A 21,874-nucleotide genomic window follows, 5' to 3' on the forward strand; every position below is an offset into this window, starting at 1 on the left:
GTCAGTGATGTGTGCTCCTTTCCAGAGTCGTGTAGAGAGAGAGTTTGGCCAACCCGGGTTCGGAGTCGGTGTCTAACAAGGTGCTCTGTAGTCACCTGAGGGGATTTGACCAATTAAAGAGAGTATGGCCAGACAGTCTCCCAAATGATTGGTTACAAAACCCTTAATGTGACTACAGGGGGCCATGTTAGACACCAACTCCAAAACCCTGTTGGCTATACTCTCTCTGCGCCTTTCTGGCCTCGGATGACACTCACTACATCACAGAAGCCAGTGTGAAAGTTACAGATTCACAAAATGTGCATTTACGTCCCTCGTCTGTGTTGGAGTGAATGAATGAAGTCGTATTGTGTTTTGCATATGGTGAATGTGTATATTCATCTTGGAGAAAGCAAACCTCCAGGCTAGCAAGTAGCTATTTCACTCTGGGCACATAATAACATAGGGCCCTTTAATACTGACATTTGTGTGTGGATTGGATTAGTTCTCATGGAAGAAGAGGCAATAAAGTTGGACCATGTATGCAAAGGTGATGGCCCTAGCCGTGAGAAGAGACTAAATCAGGGGTGTCAAACGTACGGCCACGAACAGGTTTTATCAGGGCCGGGCCGTGGCATAGGCCGTATAGGCAAATGCTAAGGGCGCCGTCCATCAGGGGGCGCCACGCCAGCGCCACAAATGTTGGAGAAAAAAAAAAGAAAAAAGTTGGTACTATTATTTCTAAATACAAAAAATAATCCCACGTTAATTAAAATGCAAAGTAAAGCCTATTTAATAGAAATATTATTTGTTACAACATTACACCCCCCCTCCCTTCCCGTATCATGACTCTTTTTGGACGTCACCTCATCAAAAAAACAACACAAGATGTCAAAACGGCCAAAATTGTCAGGTGCCCAGGGAAGAAAAAAGAGAAAAGAAGAGGAGAAACGAGAAAAGGACAGGGGTAGCAGGTAGGTAACGTTAGCCTACATGAAATTATTTGTCTGTTACAGAATGTGATAGTAAACTGTCTTTTTAGCATTAAGCTAATGTTACATGATTCGGCAATTGCTAATCAATAAATAGCTAGTTCTGTTTTAACGTCGGGTTAACATTGTGGAGGGGGCTAAATTGTTATGGAAAATAATAATGTAACGTTAGGTAATTACAGTACTCCCACCTTATATTCCTCAGAGACATTTGTATTAGATCTTTTAAGCAGGTGTTTTTTGTTTACATTGTTATTGCCTTCTGGTTAGCTAATGTTTTCCCTGCAGGTAATAGTCACTTTTCCACCCCTTTATACATTAGGTATAGTTGTAAGTCTAGTTGTTAAAGTGCACATCATTAATGTTAATTAAGCAATATTACATGAGAGGGAATGCTGTTTTTTAATTTGAGCACTGCTGTGATTCGGTTAAAGATAATAATAACATAACATTCTCATATAATATTTTATACTGTTACTTTGCATTCTGCTATTCAGCATTTCACTGTAATGATGACAATAAATTGATTGTTAGATATTCATTTTTTATTTTTGTATTCATTTATTTATTCACATTTTTTTTTATCTTGTTAACTATTCTGATTGTTAATTTGCTTTCTTTAAGTAAAAAAAAAGGTCAAAGACAGAACTATTCGGTTTTTTGTGAGTATATACACTTCACTGCCGATGTGGGGGGGTGGGCGCCACCTAAAATCTTGCCTAGGGCGCCAGATTGGTTAGGGCCGGGCCTGGGTTTTATCCTGGGATGAGTTTGCTAAGTATAAAAATGAGCCGAAATTTTTGAATTAAAGAAACTGATGTTCTAAATGTGTCCACTAGATGTCGCGATAGCAATTATTTGTCTCTTTGTAGATTATGCTACATATGTAAAAAAAACAAAAAAAAAACACAAGTTAGTGCACCAGTCAAGGAAAATGAGCAAACTACATAAATAACATCCTGTAAATTGATTTTGATATGATTTTTTTATCTTGATAAATTGAAAATTAACACCGATGAGTTTGGCTTCTCCAAGGGAGGAGTGCCTCATCTTTTGACCTGACCTAATCCGGGTGCTGCGAGAGCACTGAATCCTCGAACAGGTCCATCGGCCTTTTATTCTAAAAGACATGGGTTAGATTCTTGACAACGTCAGTTCCCAATTGTGTTTATCACTGGAAACATTTATTAAAGTAAAGCATTCTGTATTAATTATTTTAACCAGCTACCAGAAATCAATAGCTGGATAATGGAGAGGTTAAAAAAGAATCGCCTAAAACCAAAAATAAAAATGAACTAAATCTCCTCTGTTCTGTACATCATTGTCCAAGTGACATTATATTGTCATCTTCCACTTTATGCCATTTCCTTAAGGTGACAGAAAAACATGATACAACCTGCCTATCATGTGATTCTACCATGTTGGCAAAATACAAACATACAATATATTTACATATATAACACATAAAACATGGAATTAAAAGTGAACGGTACCCATCCCTACCAGCAAGTGTAGTTGTACTGGAAAGTAAGTTACAAACACAACTTCATCACACACAATACTCCACTATGGAATTGTTGTTATATTAAAATGAAAAACAAATCCATCTTTGAACAGCAATGGTTTGAAAAAGGCATTTGGTCGCTGATGCACTTATTGAGTGATGAAAGTATTTTATTATTTGAAGATTTCATTAAGTACGACCTGCAATTAAAAATAATTACAAAAATTCAATATTATATTATTATTATATAAATCAAAATATTTGAATTACAGTATAACATCTTTTTTTAATTCTTTACTATTTCTTCTTTACTGTATTTGTTCTGGAACAAAAAAAAATACTCATAACTTGAAAGTTTCCATTCTTCCAAACGCAAAGGAGTTAATTTAAGAAAAAAAGCCCCGGCTTGACAACTTAAAATCATTTTTAAGATGTTTTGCAATTGAAGACAATGCTTGTTGGTTCTGTAATAGGGAAACAAATTAAACGGTTTATTTTATGAATGTATGCAAAGTAAATCTCTGTGGGATGATGTACAATGTTGGCTTTTGTCTGATATGCCAAACTTTGATTGATATTGATATTGTTTTGGGGATGTCAAAAAAGAAAAAAAAATGTAAAATTTTTTTAAAACACAATAATGGGGATTTTTTTTTATCCACAAATGAAAGTTTGTAAAAACAATACCATCCTTCCACAAACAATTCAGCCATTTTCTCTCACTTTTATATTGCATAAAGGTCTGGGGACATACATATAAAACATACACAACACAATCATCATTTTACAAAATAGAGTAATAAAGATAATTAATCAAATGGATCATAGAGACCCAACAAATGATTCATAAAATCACACATTTTAAAATAGTATAAAAGACAACTGTTCAAATGATGTATAAAGTAAATAATAATTCCTGAAGTGGTCCAGAAGATGTTTCAGATGTGAACCAGTACATATGTATATAATTAACAATTAGAAATAAAAATATGTAATACTTCAATATTTCAAACACCTATAAAAACACTATGATGAATAAGTCTAAAATTGTATTATGAATATATATACACACATAAAATTGGGGCGGTATAGCTCGGTTGGTAGAGTGGCCGTGCCAGTAACTTGAAGGTTCCAGGTTCGATTACCGCTTCCGCCATCCTACTCACTGCCGTTGTGTCCTTGGGCAAGACACTTTACCCACCTGCTCCCAGTGCCTCCCACACTGGTTTAAATGTAACTTAGATATTAGGTTTCACTATGCAAAGCGCTTTGAGTCACTAGAGAAAAGCGCTATATAAATATAATTCACTTCACTAAATAATTCAAATGTTTATTGTGTGTAAAATCTGTATTGTACTGTTTACTCTCACCTTTTCAAAGTGTTCTGTTCCATTTTTAATAAAAGTACACAATTTTGCATATTAATGCATGTACTTGACTGAAAAAAGCACTTATATAAAATATGTAATCTATAAATGTAGAAGCATATTAAAAAGATTGTTACACAAACAACAATGTCACACATGTTCTATGTGCTGATGTTGTTAGAAAGTCAAAATTAAAGTCTTGCTAGTTTATTTCAAATCCTGCAGTTTCATTTGCTGCTGCTGTTCTCACCAGCACTTGTGTTTCTTACACTGGTACTTATAAGAGAATCTTTCACCACACACACTGCAACTCAACACTTTCTCTCCTGGGTGTGTTCTCATGTGTACTACAAGGTTTGATCGGTCACAATAGCTTTTGTTGCAGATTGAACAGGAATGTGATTTTTCGCTAGTGTGTGTTCTCTTGTGTCTTTTCAAACACTGGCTTCGTGTAAAACTTTTACCACAGGTTGAACAGGAAAAAGGTTTTTCACGAGTGTGTGTTTTCTCGTGTACTTTCAAATATTCACTTTCTGTAAAACCTTTACCACAGATGGAACAAGAAAAAGGTTTTTCTCCACTGTGTATTTTCATGTGTTTTTTCAAACTCTGACTTTGTGTAAAACCTTTACCACAGGTTAAACAGGAAAAAAGTTTTTCACCAGTGTGTATTCTCATGTGTACTTTCAAACTCTGACTGTGAGAAAAACCTTTACTACAGATTGAACAGATAAAAGGTTTTTCACCAGTGTGTGTTCTCATGTGTACTTTCAAATTGCAACTCTCTAAAAAACCTTTACTACAGATTGAACAGGTGAACGGTTTTTCTCCAGTGTGTGTACTCGTGTGTCTTTTCAGATGACAATGGTATTTAAAGGTTTTGTCACAGTGAGAACATTTCAAGTGGGTGTTGTCAGTGTGAAATGTCTTATCATCTTTAGAGTCTTCATCATCAGTGTCAGGAGAGTGTGACGTTGTGTCCTCACTATCTGATAGTGGAGCTAAGAGCTTGTCTGCTTGTGATCCTCCACAGTGGTCTCCATCAGCTTCTGTTGTCATGTGTTGTGTTGAGCTGCTGCTTGGAGGCTCCGCCTCTTTCTTCTCCTCACTTTCACCTTTGACCTCATCATCTTCACTCTTCACAGGCACACCAGTCACTGGGAACTCCACCAGTCCTTCAAGATGATCTCCCTCCTGACTGATGCTGTGTTCCACCTCCTCTTCTTTAATGTGGGAGGTCTGTGGCGCCTCCTCTTCCTTTTTAAAGTGGGGGGTCAGTGGTTCCTCCTTGTTCCATTTAATGTTGGGGGTCAGTGGATCCTTCACTTTCTTTATTAAGTATGGGGTCTCTGGCACCTCCTCTTTGTCTTTAAAGTGGGGGGTGAGTGGGTCCTCGTCTTCCTCTTTAAAGTAAGGGGGCTGTGGCTCCTCCTTCGCCATCCTGAAGCTCCACTCCTGTTGCTCAGAGAGAAGATGTTCTTCACAGACGTCTGCAGGACACATTACAGTGACTTTTATTATAAATAAACAGGACTTTTCCTAATGTGTTTGTTTCAACTCTGAAGTGGCATGCAGGGAAAAGACTGAGCCTACACAAACCCTTATGGTAGCACAAGACATTATTCTATCTTCCCTGGTCTCTCTCTCTCACACACACACACACACACACACACACACACACACACACACACACACACACACACACACACACACACACACACACACACACACACACACACACACACACACACACACACACACACACACACACACACACACACATACAACATTAATAATATATACATACAATACAGATATAAAAAAGCTTGTTGTGAAAAATGAGTTGGAATTTCACAAGAAAAAGGTCACAATTTCACAATTTTGGCAATATTATAATAAAAGTCGTACTTTTACTCAACGCAAGTCAAAATTTTACAAGAAAAACGGAACATTTGTGCAATACTACAATAAAAGTTGGAATTTTACTCAATAACAGTCGCAATTTTACAAGAAAAGCTTTAACTTTTGGCAATTTCGTGAAAAGAGTCGTAATTTTACTCGACAAAAGTCACAATTTTATAAGAAAACTTTAAACATTTTGGCAATATTATAATAATAATCGTAATTTTACTCAAAAAAGGTCACTATTTTACAAGAGCGACAAAAACAATTGGCAATATTGTGATAAAGGTCAGAATTTTTACATGACTTTTTGCAATAAAAAGTAATCATTTTACAGAGAAAAGTAATAATTTCACGAGAACATATTGCAATATTACAGAAACAGAAAGAATATGAGAAATTGTTCCCAATTTTATAACACACACACACACACACACACACACACACACACACACACACACACACACACACACACACACACACACACACACACACACACACACACACACACACACACACACACACACACACACACACACACACACCTAACATAGCACCCTCTCCATTTTTTTCAGAGTTCCAACAAACTCATGGTGGGCATGAAAAGCTCCACCTGTGCTCTGGACCCCATCCCATCCACTCTGGTTAAAAACTGTCTCCCACCCATTTCCCCACTCACCATCAACATCATCAACTCCTCCTTCAGCTCTGGCTTAGTCCCTGACACCCAGAAACTGGCCGCTGTGACTCCCATCCTCAAAACTTCCGCCCCATCTCCAACCTTCCCTTCCTGTCCAAAATACTGGAACGTGGCGTCGCCACTCAGCTCAAAACTCACCTCACTTCCAATGATCTGTTCGAACCATTTCAATCCGGCCTCCGCGCACGTCACAGCACTGAAAAAGCCCTTCTCAAAGTCACCAATCAGCCACACCACCCTCCTCTCCCGCCTGGAATCATCCCTCAACATCACCGGCTCCGCCCTCTCCTGGTTAAGTTCATATCTCACTAACAGACAACAATACATCAGTATAAGCAACTGCACCTCCTCCACTGCCCCTCTGTCACAAGGTGTCCCCCAGGGTTCGGTGCTTGGTCCACTTCTCTTCATCCTGTACATGGTCCCCCTCTGTAAAATCATCCGCCATCACCTCCAATTCCACTGCTACGCAGACGACGTCCAGCTATACATCTCCACAAAATCCATCTCCTCCGTAACTCTCTCCACCCTGACCGACTGCCCCACTGAAATCAAATCATGGATGCACTCCAACTTCCTCCAACTCAACCGCGACAAATCTGACATGCTCATCATCGGCCCCAAATCCCTCACCAAAACTGCTCACAACTTCCACCTCTCTGTCGACAACTCCACTCTGTCCCCATCCACTCACATCCGCAACCTCAGTCATTCTCGACAATAACCTCTCTTTTGAACACCATGTCAACCACATTACAAGAACTCCTTCTCTGCCGCTGAAACCCTGATCCATGCCTTCATCACCTCCAGACTCGTCTTGCAAAATCCTCAATAAACTCCAATACATTCAAAACTCTTCCGCCCGCCTGCTCACCCACACCCGCTCCCGTTACCACATCACCCCAGTCCTTCAGAAACTCCACTGGCTCTCCATTCCTCACCGGATCCACTTTAAAATCCTCCTCCTCACCCACAAAGCCCTCCACAGCCAGGCCACCTGCTACCTCACCAACTCGCTTCACCGCCATACCCCTTCATGCAGCCTCCGCTCCTCTGATGCCAACCTCCTCCCCTCACCACTCAGAACCAAGCTCCGGACCTGGGGTAATAGAGCCTTCTCCATCGCTGCTCCCACCCTCTGGAACTCTCTTCTCAAACCCATCCCTGACTGCTCAGACCTTCCTACCTTCAAAAGCCTTCTCAAAACACACCTCTTCAGATCTGCTTTTAACCTGCGATTAGTGTTCTGTGTCTTGTAATGTCCAGTGTTATTATGTATTTTACTATGTACTGCTTTTATATTTCTTGTATTATATATTATTACTTTGAACTGTTTTATATTTTAATTTTTTATGCTTTAAAGCGCTATATCAAATAAAATATATTATTTATTATTAATGAAGAGGCGTTGTATAGTTCACATACTGTCCTGTTAAATGAAATATATTAGATATATAGAGATGACATAGACACATCTTTCATAGATTTTCAAAACAACTGACATCTGACAAATCAGATTGATAGTATCAGACTGTAAAATACATGGTCTTCTTTAATGGATTTATCGGTCAAATCATACTGTCAGTGACCCACTGATGACACCGGAAGCCGGGGCGTGGCTTAGAGGTCATAAATCATTTTGATTGATGGGTTTTTGGCTATTTGTCAAAGAGTGGGTCCTATATTCTTTTATGGCCCCCACCTATGGAACAGCCTGCCAGAGAGCCCCAGGACTGCAGAGACCGTTAATATTTTTTTAAAAGGGCTAAGGACACACCTTTTTAATCAGGCTTTTTATTGATCATGTTGAACTCTTGTTTTTTATTATTCATTGTGTTGTTTTCTATATTAATTATTAATATCACTTCTATTTATCGCTCAATGTGATGCTTTGTTATGCTTCATACAATTTTTTTAAATTGAGGCGTTACATTTGAGTTTGTGTTTACAAAAACATGTGTTCACTTCCTGTTCTCAAATTATTCACAATATACACAATATATATATGTCTGTCTATCTGTGTTGGCCCTGTGATGAGGTGGCGACTTGTCCAGGGCCTTCAGCCCAATTGTAGCTGAGATAGGCTCCAGCGCCCCCGCGACCCCGAAGGGAATAAGCGGTAGAAAATGGATGGATGGATGGAGATAAATAAGAGTATCTAGAAAATGAATGGATGGATGAAATTAATTCAGAATGTTTATCATGGTTCTTCTTCTTTGTACTTTGTAAACACTTTAAATTTGAGGAGTTTCTTCAAGTGGATTATATTAGTACATTGTTTGATTTCTTTGCTTAATACATTCCATCATTTAATTCCACATACTGATTTACTGAGTAGAATATAATAGAATAGAATAGAAAGTACTTTATTGATCCCTGGGGGAAATTCAGCAGGTCTTAAGTGCTGTACGTGCGTACAAATGTTTTAAATTACATTTTTCTCTAAGATTATATTTGTCCTCTTTTGTTGAGAAGAATTCTTGGCTAGCAGATTGTAGTTTGCTTTGTGCAGTATTTTCGATTCAATGATTAAAGGGTTTGAATGTTCTCTATATCCAACATGATGTATTATTCTATCTGATTTTTTTTGTAACACGGTGAATGAATGAAGTGTACTTTTGTAGTTATTTCCCCATATTTCTGCACAATAACTCAGATATGGTAACACTAGTGAGCAGTAGAGAATATGAAGTGATTTTTGATCCAGAACATATTTTGCTTTATTCATTATTGCTGTGTTTCTTGCTACTTTAAAGTTAAAGTTAAAGTACCAATGATTGTCACACACACACACACTAGGTGTGGTGAAATTTGTCCTCTGCATTTGACCCATCCCCTTGTTCACCCCCTGGGAGGTGAGGGGAGCAGTGGGCAGCAGCGATGCGGCGCCCGGGAATCATTTTTGGTGATTTAACCCCCAATTCCAACCCTTGATGCTGAGTGCCAAGCAGGGAGGTAATGGGTCCCATTTTTATAGTCTTTGGTATGACTCGGCCGGGGTTTGAACTCACAACCTACCGATCTCAGGGCAGACACTCTAACCACCAGGCCATTACACACCATTATGTTGTATAGTTGTTATATGAGATTTTCAGTTCATTTTATTATCAATCATTATACCTAGAAATTTGGTTTCATTTACGCTTTCAATTTGTATTCCATTTATTTGTATTTGTGTTTGACTTTCCCTTTTACTGTTATCAAAAATCATTATTTTAGTTTTACTGAGATTCAAAGATAGTCTGTTTTTGTCAAACCATCTTTTTAATTTGTTCATTTCTTCTGTTATTATTTGTATTAACTTATGTGTGTTCTCTCCTGAACAATAATACTAACTTTAAATATTTTGTAACTTTACAAATGTCATTTATATAGAGATTGAACCATTTTGCTCCTAGTATTGATCCCTGGCGTACACCACAGGGTATATTTAGTGTTGTAGATGTGTGTTCGCCCAGCTTCACGTATTGTTTCCTGTTGGTTAAGTAACTTCTAACCCAGTTAAAGACCAACCCTCTGATGCCATACCGTTCAATTTTTTGGATTAAAATATTGTGATTAAAATATTGTTATTATTGTGTCAAATGCTTTAGTTAGATCCATAAACAATGCTGCTGCAATTTTTTTTTTTACTATCTATTGCATTTGTGATATCTTCTGTCATTTCAATAAAAGCCACAAAAGTTGAAATATTAGCTGTGTATCCATATTGGTTCTCAGCGATTATTCTATGTTTGTTTATGAACTCTCTAATCTGTTATTGAACACTTTTTCATTGATTATAGAAAATTGTGGAAGTAAAGAAACAGGTCTATAATTTGTAAGTTTGTGTTTGTCTCCAGTCTTATAAATTGGTGCAACTGTAGCTATTTTCCTTTCATTTGGGAATTTGCCTGTTTAAAATGATAGGTTACTGATATACATCAATGGTCCTGAGATCTCTTAAATAACCTTTTTTTTATCATTTCCATATCAATTCCATTAATATCGATTGAAGTCTTAGATTTGCATTTTTTCACAATTGTAACAATTTCCTCCTTTGTCACATTATTGAGGAACATTGAGTTGGGATTTCTATCTATGGTGTCGTTATAGTTCTCAGTTGAAACTGTGTCTGGAATTCTTTCCTCCAATTTTGGTCCAGTATTTACAAACTAATTATTGAAGCTTTCAACTACTTCCTTCATGTTGTCATTATTTTTGTTTCCGTCTGAGAAGTATTGAGGGTAATCCCTCTTAATGCCAGTTTTAATAATGCTATTGAGGATGCCCCATGTTGCTGTCATATTGTTTTTGTTTCTGTTTTTGACTGTAATACTATTTTTGACATGTTTGTAGTATGCTAGTTAGTTTGTTTTTATACTTTTGTACTTATTTTCTGTCTCTGTAGTTCTCTGTGTTATACATTTTATATATAATGTATTCTTCTTATTACAAGCATTTTAATCATTGGTTGATTGTTCTTTCTCTGCTTTCTACTGAGTTGTTTTCATGGACAATGTTTTTCATAAAGCATTATGAACGTGTTTAAGAAATGTTCATATGCTTCATCAACATCATTTTCATCGTACACATTGTCCAAAATTGGGACACTTTTTTTGCAATCATTCTCTTCTCTGTGCATAGTCTTCAAAATGTATTTTTGTCTTCCATGTTCTTCTTCTTGTAGTTTCCATCATATATTGCGAAAACTGGCAGATGATCACAAACATCGGTTATAAGTAGACCACTTGTAGTGTTATTATCAAAATCATTAATAGTAAAGATATGATCAATACACGTGGCAAAGTGTCCTGTGATTCTGCTTGGCTTTGTGATTTTAGGATACAAACTGATGCTGTACATTGTATCAATGAAGTCATCAATGGACTTGTGCTTGTTACGGTTCAATAAGGCATTATTAAAGTCACCACATAAGAAAATTATTTTTTGACCATTGTCCATGTAATTTGCCGTGATCCAATCTTCAAATGTTTCTATACTTGACTTAGGTGATCTATATATACAACTGATGAATATATTTTTGCTTTTTTCCTGACATATTTCAATGGTTATACATTCTACAAAACCCAAAACCAGTGAAGTTGTCACGTTGTGTAAATGGTAAATAAAAACAGAATACAATAATTTGCAAATCCTTTTCAACCTATATTCAATTGAATAGACGGCAAAGACAAGATACTTAATGTTCGAAATGGAAAACTTTGTTATTTTTTGCAAATATTAGCTCATTTGAAATTTGATGCTTGCAACATGTTCCAAAAAGCTGGCACAGGTGGCAAAAAAGACGGAGAAAGTTAAGGAATGCTCATCAAACACTTACTTGGAACATCCCACAGGTGAACAGGCTAAATGGGAACAGGTGGGTGCCATGATTGGGTATAAAAGCAGCTTCCATGAAATGCTCAGTCATTCACAAACAAGGACGGGGCGAGGGTCACCACTTTGTGAAAAAAAGTGTAAGCAATTTGTCGAACAGTATAAGAACAACATTTCTCAACCAGCTATTGCAAGGAATTAATGGATTTCACCTTCTACGGTCCGTAATACCATCAAAAGGTTCAGAGAATCTGGAGATGTAAGCCATGATATTACCTACCTTCTATCCCTCAGACGGTACTTCATCAAAAACCGACATCAGCGTGTAAAGGATATCACCACATGGGCTCAGGAACATTTAAAAAAAACACTGTCAGTTACTACAGTTGGTCGCTACATCTGTAAGTGCAAGTTAAAACTCTACTATGCAACGCGAAAGCCATTTATCAACAACACCCAGAAACGCTGCCGGCTTCGCTGGGCCCGAGCTCATCTAAGATGGACTGATGCAAAGTGGAAAAGTGTTCTGGGGTCTGACGAGTCCACATTTCAAATTGTTTTTGGAAACTGTGGACGTTGTGTCCTCCGGACCAAAGAGGAAAATAACTATCCAGACTGTTATAGGCGCAAAGTTGAAAAGCCAGCATCTGTGATGGTATGGGGGTTTATTAGTGACCAAAGCATAGGTAACTTACACATATGTGAAGGCACCATTAATTCTGAAAGGTACATACAGGTTTTGGAGCAACATTTGTTGCTATCCAAGCAATGTTATCATGGACGCCCCTGCTTATTTCAGCAAGACAATGCCAAGCCACAGTAGTTTCATAGTAAAAGAGTGTGGGTACTAGACTGGCCTGCCTGTAGTCCAGACCTGTCTCCCATTGAAAATATGTGGTGCAATATTAGACTTAGACTTCCTTTTTATTGTCATTCAAATTTGAACTTTACAGTACAGATAAGAACGAAATTTCGTTACATAAGCTCATGGTAGTGCAGGATAAAAAAGCAATAAGGTGCATATTTAAATAAATAAATACCGTATTTTCCGCACCATAAGCCGCCCCGTGTTATTAGCCGCACTTTCAATGAATGGCATATTTCAAAACTTTGTTTACCTATTAGCCGCCCCGTGTTATTAGCCGCACCTACGCTGCGCTAAAGGGAATGTCCAAAAAACAGTCAGATAGGTCAGTCAAACTTTAATAATATATTACAAACCAGCGTTCTAACAACTCTGTTCACTCCCAAAATGTAATGTGCAAATGTGCAATCACAAAAATAGTAACACTCAAAATAGTGCAGAGCAATAGCAACATCAATAACTCAACGTTGCTCGAACGTTAATGTCACACAACACACAAAATAAACATTTAAAGCTCACGTTCTGAAGTTATTACTCATCCACAAATCCCTCGAATTCTTCTTCTTCTTCGGTGTCACCCGGTCTCTTCGCGTAAACGTCTATCAACCACTCGCTCATCTTTTCTTCATCCATCCATCCCTTCGAGTTAGCTTTTATGATGACGCCGGCTGGAAAGTTCTCTTTTGGCAAGGTCTTCCTTTTGAATATCACCATGGGTGGAAGTTTCTGGCCGTTAGCATGGCAAGCTAACGGATATTCACCGTACGTGTTCCCGTTGTATCCACAGTACGGTTCACAGGAATATCAAAAGTCAGTGGAACCTTGTACGCGTGTCTCTTAGTAGGAGCCATTTTGTGGTCTTTACAGAAACACACAAATGAAATGAAATATCCGCGCGCTTCTTCTTCTACGGGGGTGGGTGCTCACCTTGGCGGTTGCTTACCGTAGAAGAAGAAGCGCTTCCTCTTCTAAGGGGAAAAAACATGGCGGCTGTTTACCGTAGTTGCGAGACCTAAACTTTATGAAAATAAATATTAATATTAATCCATATATAAAGCGCACCGGGTTATTAGCCGCACTGTCAGTTTTTGAGAAAATTTGTGGTTTTTAGTTGCAGCTTATGGTGCGGAAAATACGGTAGGTTACTGTACAGATAATATAAGAATATGAAGCGAAAAATATGACAACAGAGACTCCGGACTGTTGAACAACTTAAGCTGTACATCAAGCAAGAATGGGAAATAATTCCACCTGAAAAGCTTCAAAAATTGGTCTCCTCATTTCCCAAACATTTACTGAGTGTTGTTAAAAGGAAAGGCCATGTAACAGTCGTAAAAATGCCCGTGACAACTTTTTTGCTGCCATTAAATTCTAAGTTCATGATTATTTGCAAAAAAAAAAATTTTGTTTCCCAGTTTAAACGTTAAATATCTTGTCTTTGCAGTCTATTCAATTGAATATAAGTTGAAAAGGATTTGCAAATCATTGTATTCTGTTTTGGGCAGCACGGTGGGGGAGGGGTTAGTGCGTCTGCCTCACAATACGAAGGTCCTGGGTTCGATCCTGCACTCTGGATCTTTCTGTGTGGAGTTTGCATGTCCTCCCCGTAACTGCGTGGGTTCCCTCCGGGTACTCCGGCGTCCTCCCACCTCCAAAGACATGCACCTGGGGATAGGTTGATTGGCAACACTAAATTGGCCCTAGAGTGTGAATGTGAGTGTGAATGTTGTCTGTCTATCTGTGTCAGCCCTGTGATGAGGTGGAGACTTGTCAAGGGTGTACACCGCCTTCCGCCCGATTGTAGCTGAGTAAGGCTCCAGCAACCCCCGCCAGCCCAAAGGAAATAAGCGGTAGAAAATGGATGGATGTATTCTTTTTTTTATATACGAATTACACAACGTGCCAACTTCACTGGTTTTGGGTCTTCTAAGACAAAGTGAACAGTCCAGTTGTGATGGATTGAATGCCCTGAGAATAAAATGATATGTGCTTACTTGGACTGTCATGAAGCTGTGAGGACTCAGGTGGTTTGTCTTCATGCTCTTCAGTCTTCACAGAGACAACAGTCAGTGGAAACTTGGTGAGATCATCCTCCTCCTGCCCTAGAAGACACTCTCCCTCCTGAGGGATTTACACTTCCTCCTCTTCCTCTTTAATGTGGGGGGGCCGTGGATTCTCCTCTTCCTCTTTATTGTGGGGGTTGGGGGGTGGCTGCTGGACGTCTGTTGGGTAAATAAGTAAATAAGATAAAGAGAGAATATAAATAGTTTTGGACTGACACTGTTAACACCAATATGTTATTTTGTTTGTTGTGTTGGTGTCCCAGCCTTTTAAATTACTTTAAAAGTGGTACAGTGAGTAAAAAAAGGCTTGGAAATTTGAGGGGGGCAATTTGAAAAGTCTTTCTAAGAACTAGCCAGCATTGATCGAGGTATTCTTAATTTATAATCTAACCATGAAGTGCTTTGACAGGCTGGTCAAAGGTCACATCACCTCTATCCTACCCCACTTCACTTTGCATATCAAAATGTTTCACCGAGGATGCCATAACCACCGCACTACACCTGTCCCTGGAAAACCTGGGGGAAAAAATTACCACAATGTTCCGGATGCTGTTTGTAGATTTCAGCTTGGCCTTCATAATCCCACAGCACCTGATCAACAAAATGGACCTACTAGGACTGAACACACCCCTGCAAAACTAAATACAGGACTTTTTAATAATTTGTACGGGGAGGGAATAACAGATCAGACGCCATTATGCTGAGCACAGGCTCTCCGCAGGGCTGTGTTCTCGGCCCCCTACTTTTTACACCCTGATGACCCATGACTGTTGTGCTCAGTCATCATCATTGGCGATCACTCGAAGTGAGTATGATAGTCCTCCCGTTGGTGAGTCTGGTCATCTGTGGATCCTCAGGTGGCTGTAGAGGCCAATCCGTGATCCACAGACTCTATTGCAGTGGGGGCATATGTGCGTGATTGTCGTGGTAGTAGTGGTGGTGGTCTGAGGAGCTGTTTTGGTAGTGGATCTCTCCTTTCTTTGTTGCCTCTTGGTTTCCGCGGCACGGTGGAGGTCCTTTTCTAATTGTGCTGTGCCTTCATGGACCATCCTGCTCCACAAAACCCTCTGGTGGGCATCATCCTCCCAGGTGTTGAGGCTGAAGCAGCATTTCCTCAGGTGGATTTTGAGGTTATCTTTATACCGCTTCTTCTGCCCCCCTTGGGTGCGTTGTCCTTCCGTCAGTTGTCCGTACAACATCTGTTTTGGAAGGCGACTGCCTGGCATGCGAATTACATGGCCTGTCCATCGCAGCTGGTGCCGAATGACAGTTGTAGTGATGCTGGGCATGTTAGCTTCCTTCAGAACACTAATGTTGGTACGCCTATCTTCCCAGCTGATCCTGAGCATCTTGCGGAGACATCGCTGGTGGTACTGCTCCAGAGCCTTCAGGTGTCTGCTGTAGGTGGTCCAACTATCAGCCCCGTAGAGCAGAGTGGGCAGAACTACAGCTTTATATACGAGAAGCTTGATGTTGGTCTGGATGACCCGATTCTCGAAAACTATTTTCTTGAGCTTAGCGAAAGCTGCGCTGGCACAACCTATGCGGTGGTGGATCTCGGCTCAGTACAACACAAACCACATCGTTAGGTATGCGGATGACACAACAGTGGTGGGTCTCATCCATGACGACAAGGAGAAGCACTACAGAGAGGAGGTGGAACTTTCTGTTGACTGGCAGCAGCAGGGTTTCTACAGGTATCAGCAAATATAATTAATTGTGTATTAATTAATGCCATTTTTAATACCACTTAAAAAAAATGCAATGCTCATGTCCGACCGCACATGATTATACTTAGTTTAAAGCAGCCTTTCTTAAGCATAGAGTGCCAAAAAATATATGTTTCCCAGCTGTGGTCTGTATGGTACTCAGTTGTAATACACTTTTCCACCACATGTGGCAATAATGACAACATCAAACAAACAGAAGAGGTCATAGAGAAGTTATGACTAAAGTGGTGAAACTGTTTTTTATGTGCACTTTAAATTTGTTGGCAGTTTAGTTAAGAAACCTATGAACTATTAGTTTATGTATTTTAGCAGAACATGATTGTATCCAGTATATATATATATATATATATATATATATATATATATATATATATATATATATATATATATATATATATATATATATATATATATATATATATATATATACATATATATATGTTATATATATATACATATATATATATATAAAACACAAGAACAGGCGCATTCTTCTTTTTGAACGATATTTCAGCCCCACCATCTTTAGTTATTCCACCATGACTCTAGTTCTACTCAGTCTAGGTCATGTTTTGTTGTTGTGCAAATACTCTTAGGAGAAATGTAAACTTAGAGGAAAATGTATTTTAAAGCATTTCTACGCACGTACAACACTTAAGACCTTCAGTATATCAGTATGTGGAATTAAATGATGGAATGGATTAAGCAAATAAATCAAATAATGTACTAATATGATCCACTTCAAGAAACTCTTCAAACTTAAAAGTGTTTACAAAGTACAAAGAAGAAGAACCATGATAAACATTCTGAATTTATTTCATCCATCTATAAATTTTCTAGATACTCTTTATGAAATATAACTTAAAATTTACTTCACTCATTATTATTTATTTATTTTTAATGTTATTACTTATGGAGTATATTGTGAATAATTTCAGAACAGGAAGTGAACAAAAGTTTTTGCAACTGCTATGTAAAGGAAAAGGGGTAAGATTAAATATGCTCTGCTTCTTCCGACTCATTTTCGAACATGTTGAATAGAGAAACTGGCAATTGTGATGTATCATGTTGTATGCATGCATGCATGTGTGATGTATCATGTTGTATGCATGCATGCATGTGTGATGTATCATGTTGTATGCATGCATGCATGTGTGATGCATCATGTTGTATGCATGCATGTGTGATGCATCATGTTGTATGCATGCATGTGTGATGTATCATGTTGTATGCATGCATGTGTGATGTATCATGTTGTATGCATGCATGTGTGATGTATCATGTTGTATGCATGCATGTGTGATGTATCATGTTGTATGCATGCATGCATGCATGTGTGATGTATCATGTTGTATGCATGCATGTGTGATGCATCATGTTGTATGCATGCATGTGTGATGTATCATGTTGTATGCATGCATGTGTGATGTATCATGTTGTATGCATGCATGCATGTGTGATGTATCATGTTGTATGCATGCATGTGTGATGCATCATGTTGTATGCATGCATGCATGCATGTGTGATGTATCATGTTGTATGCATGCATGTGTGATGTATCATGTTGTATGCATGCATGCATGCATGTGTGATGTATCATGTTGTATGCATGCATGTGTGATGTATCATGTTGTATGCATGCATGCATGTGTGATGTATCATGTTGTATGCATGCATGTGTGATGCATCATGTTGTATGCATCATGTTGTATGCATGCATGTGTGATGTATCATGTTGTATGCATGCATGTGTGATGTATCATGTTGTATGCATGCATGTGTGATGTATCATGTTGTATGCATGCATGTGTGATGTATCATGTTGTATGCATGCATGCATGCATGCATGTGTGATGTATCATGTTGTATGCATGCATGTGTGATGCATCATGTTGCATGCATGCATGTGTGATGTATCATGTTGTATGCATGCATGTGTGATGTATCATGTTGTATGCATGCATGCATGCATGCATGTGTGATGTATCATGTTGTATGCATGCATGTGTGATGCATCATGTTGTATGCATGCATGCATGCATGTGTGATGTATCATGTTGTATGCATGCATGTGTGATGTATCATGTTGTATGCATGCATGTGTGATGTATCATGTTGTATGCATGCATGTGTGATGCATCATGTTGTATGCATGCATGTGTGATGTATCATGTTGTATGCATGCATGTGTGATGTATCATGTTGTATGCATGCATGTGTGATGTATCATGTTGTATGCATGCATGTGTGATGTATCATGTTGTATGCATGCATGTGTGATGCATCATGTTGTATGCATGCATGTTCCAAATAAACACAAAGTCAAACTCTTAAAGGCACACTGTTTAATATTTTAAAGTATTCAAACTGTATTTGTATTTTCGCCGACTGTTGCAAGTTGTACAGTAGGAACTCAGTGCTGTGCAATATTCTTTAATGTCAGCAATTGTCCTACAAGAAGATTCACTCTATACTTGGTGGTTGTAACCATGGTAACGTACAGTACCCTTGTCATTTTGTGTCTCACCAACTTTGACGACTGTGGCTTAGAGGCCAGTAACAGTTGAGTTTAGAATAGTTTTGTTGTCTTCACAAGACTCCCGCTCTCTTGTTCTATTTCCTCCTACCTGGCCGTTCCCTATTTGGGCACACGGAAACAACCGGAAAGAACCAAAGTATAAACTGTATAAACAAAATAAATACAACACGTGTGTTACTTGAAAATAATAGTGATCTGATCCAATAACATCTAAATAAGAATTCCTGCATAACATAAATGACTTTCTTGGGTTGTACAGTATACCAGTATTAGTATAGTACCGCGATACTAATGAATCATATTTGGTACTATACCGCCTCTAAAAAGTACCGGTCCCCCCCCCCCCCCCGGTCGTCGTCACATCGTGTCATTGCTGGTTTACGAGCAGAGGAGCATGTTCAGCAGCGCACACACACACACAGAATACTTACAAGCAGACACAGTGTGTAGACAGAGAAGGGAGAACGGACGCATTTTGGTCTAAAAAGTAAAGATAAAGGTGAAGTTATAACTGAAATGCCGTCAGGAAGAGGTGCTATAAGACATGGCAAGCTAGCTAGCAGCTAAAGTCCATCCGCAGTCGACAGTGTTTTAGCTACTTCTAAATCACTAATCCTTGCCTCCATCCATCCATCCATCCATCCATCCATCCATCCATTTTCTACCGCTTATTCCCTTCGGGATCGCGGGGGGCGCTGGAGCCTATCTCAGCTACAATCGGGCGGAAGGCGGGGTACACCCTGGACAAGTCGCCACCTCATCGCAGGGCCATCCTTGCCTCCATGGCGACAAATAAAGTAAGTTTCTTACAAGTATCATCCCTGCAGGACGAGGAATAGCTAAACATGCTTCACTACACATCGTAGGAGGATAAAATAGCTCACCGGCGTCACAATGTAAACAAACGCCATTGGTGCATCTACACCTAACATCCACTGTAGTGATATCAAGTACAGGAGCATATCTAGTTGATACTACTATGATTAAATTGATATTTTTTTATCATCACAAAATCTTCTTTCGTTTTTTTATTTCATATTATGTTTACAAACTCAGGAAATATGTCCCTGGACACATGAGGACTTTGAATATGACCAATGAATGATCCTGTAACTACTTGGTATCGGATTGATACCTAAATTTGTGGTATCATTCAAAACTAATGTAAAGTATCAAACAACAGAAGAATAAGTGATTATTACATTTTAACTGAAGTCTCGATAGAACATGTTAAAAGAGAAAGTAAGCAGATATTGACAGTAAATGAACAAGTAGATTAATAATTCATTTTCTACCACTTGTCCTTAATAAATTTGACAAAATAATAGAATATAAATGACACAATATGTTACTGCATATGTCAGCAGACTAATTAGGAGCCTTTGTTTGCTTACTTACTCCTAAAAGACAAGAAATACATTTAGGTACCGGTACCGGACGTTCTATACTTAAATAATCAAACCAGACCAGATTAAATGTTACACTGCTTCAAAAAAGTCTACACGCCATTGACATAAACCTCTTATAAATATTGTGTGGCTAAAACGGTCTTGTTTTCATGAAGAATATACAAACAAAACAGTGCATCATCCCCACAAGACAATGCACCTTCTTATACACAATATATTTAAGAAAAGTGTTAATAATGAAATATAAAGTTAGTAAAGATGTGAGAGTAAGAAGTAAACAAACCTGTTCTGTGTAACACAACTTGATGTTTCTTGAAAACAGCGTCCAGTAGTTGATGTTGTCGCTCCTTCTCCTCTTTTGCTCTAGAAAGTTCCTCCTTTGCTATCGTTCTTTCGCACATTTTCACACAATCGCAACACTTTACACTCACATTTTCACACAATCACAACACTTTACGCAGCAGCTAACAAGCTAAGCTAACTAGCACGAGACGCTTCTCAGCTTTACAGAACTGACTAGCTAAGCAACGCAGAGGTTCTCGCGGACCGAGATGTTCTACCCTGAAATAAATAATTAAATATGTCTCTTGTACGACCTAAATATTTACATAATGGAGAACAAATAATAACACTAATTTATTAGCGTCCGCCTTCACTTCCTTTTTCTTCCATGTGCTTTTACGACAGTTGGCACACTTGACGTCACGAGACAGCGCTGCTCTGCTCTCGCGAGATGTTTCGTGCTTTAAAAAAGCTTTAAAAGCGATAGAATAAATTGTTTTATAGTGTTACATTATCTAGTAGTCTTATATTATGTATTGTTGTATTGTTCATAAATACATTAAAATATCTGTCCTGTAAATCAAGCATTTTATAGCGCTATAAGTACTGTTAAGGTGTTAAAAAGTAGACTTTGTTAAATATAACCCCTAAATTACAACATGATGCCTGCAAAAAAAAAGTGACTTGCAGTATGTTTTAAAATTATTGACTATTTTCTGGTTTAAAGTTACTGCATTGAAATTGTAAAAGTTAAACGTATAATACAACTTATTCAGTACTGTTGACTTGCTGAAATGCCCTTTTAAAAGCTGAAATCAGCCCATAACTATACGCTATGGCACTTAAAAAAAGTGTTGTGGGAAATATTTACCTACTGACACATCTTTTCTGGAATGAAAAAACCCTAAATCTCAGTTATTTTAATTACATAAATCATATTGAAGTTCATTACGTTTTGTTTACTACTCCAAATTACTTTTGGAAGGCATTACATTTTTGAAGTCTTTTAAAAGGGTATTCCAACAAGCAGGCCTGGCCCTAACCAATCTGGCGCCCTAGGCAAGATTTTAGGTGGCGCCCCCCCACATTGGCAATGAAGTGTATATACTCACAAGAAACCGAAAAGCTTTGTCTTTGACCTTATTTTTTACTTAAAGAAAGCAAATCAACAAATTATATGAGAATGTTATGTTATGATTATCTTTAACCGAATCACAGCAGTG

General features: G+C 38.3%; 1 protein-coding gene across 2 annotated transcripts in view; it reads right to left on the reverse strand.

Annotated features, from left to right (window-relative positions):
- Nucleotides 1-3,124: 3,124 nt before the first annotated feature.
- Nucleotides 3,125-21,874, reverse strand: part of LOC133644688 (zinc finger protein 239-like) — a 71,026-nt gene continuing 52,276 nt past the window's right edge. The window contains exons 1-2 of one of the 2 annotated variants that reach the window (XM_062039381.1): nt 20,653-21,029; nt 3,125-5,332 (exon numbers count right to left, since the gene is read on the reverse strand). In XM_062039381.1, the coding sequence (XP_061895365.1) occupies nt 4,089-5,332; nt 20,653-20,770 (1,362 nt within the window). In that variant the 5' untranslated portion in view covers nt 20,771-21,029 and the 3' untranslated portion in view covers nt 3,125-4,088. Of the gene's footprint in view, nt 5,333-20,652; nt 21,030-21,874 lie in introns of those variants that run through there. The other variant, XM_062039379.1, reaches the window with a different exon arrangement.

The sequence above is a fragment of the Entelurus aequoreus genome, linkage group LG27 (genome assembly GCF_033978785.1).
Source record: "Entelurus aequoreus isolate RoL-2023_Sb linkage group LG27, RoL_Eaeq_v1.1, whole genome shotgun sequence".
In the NCBI taxonomy this organism is placed as follows: domain Eukaryota; kingdom Metazoa; phylum Chordata; class Actinopteri; order Syngnathiformes; family Syngnathidae; genus Entelurus; species Entelurus aequoreus.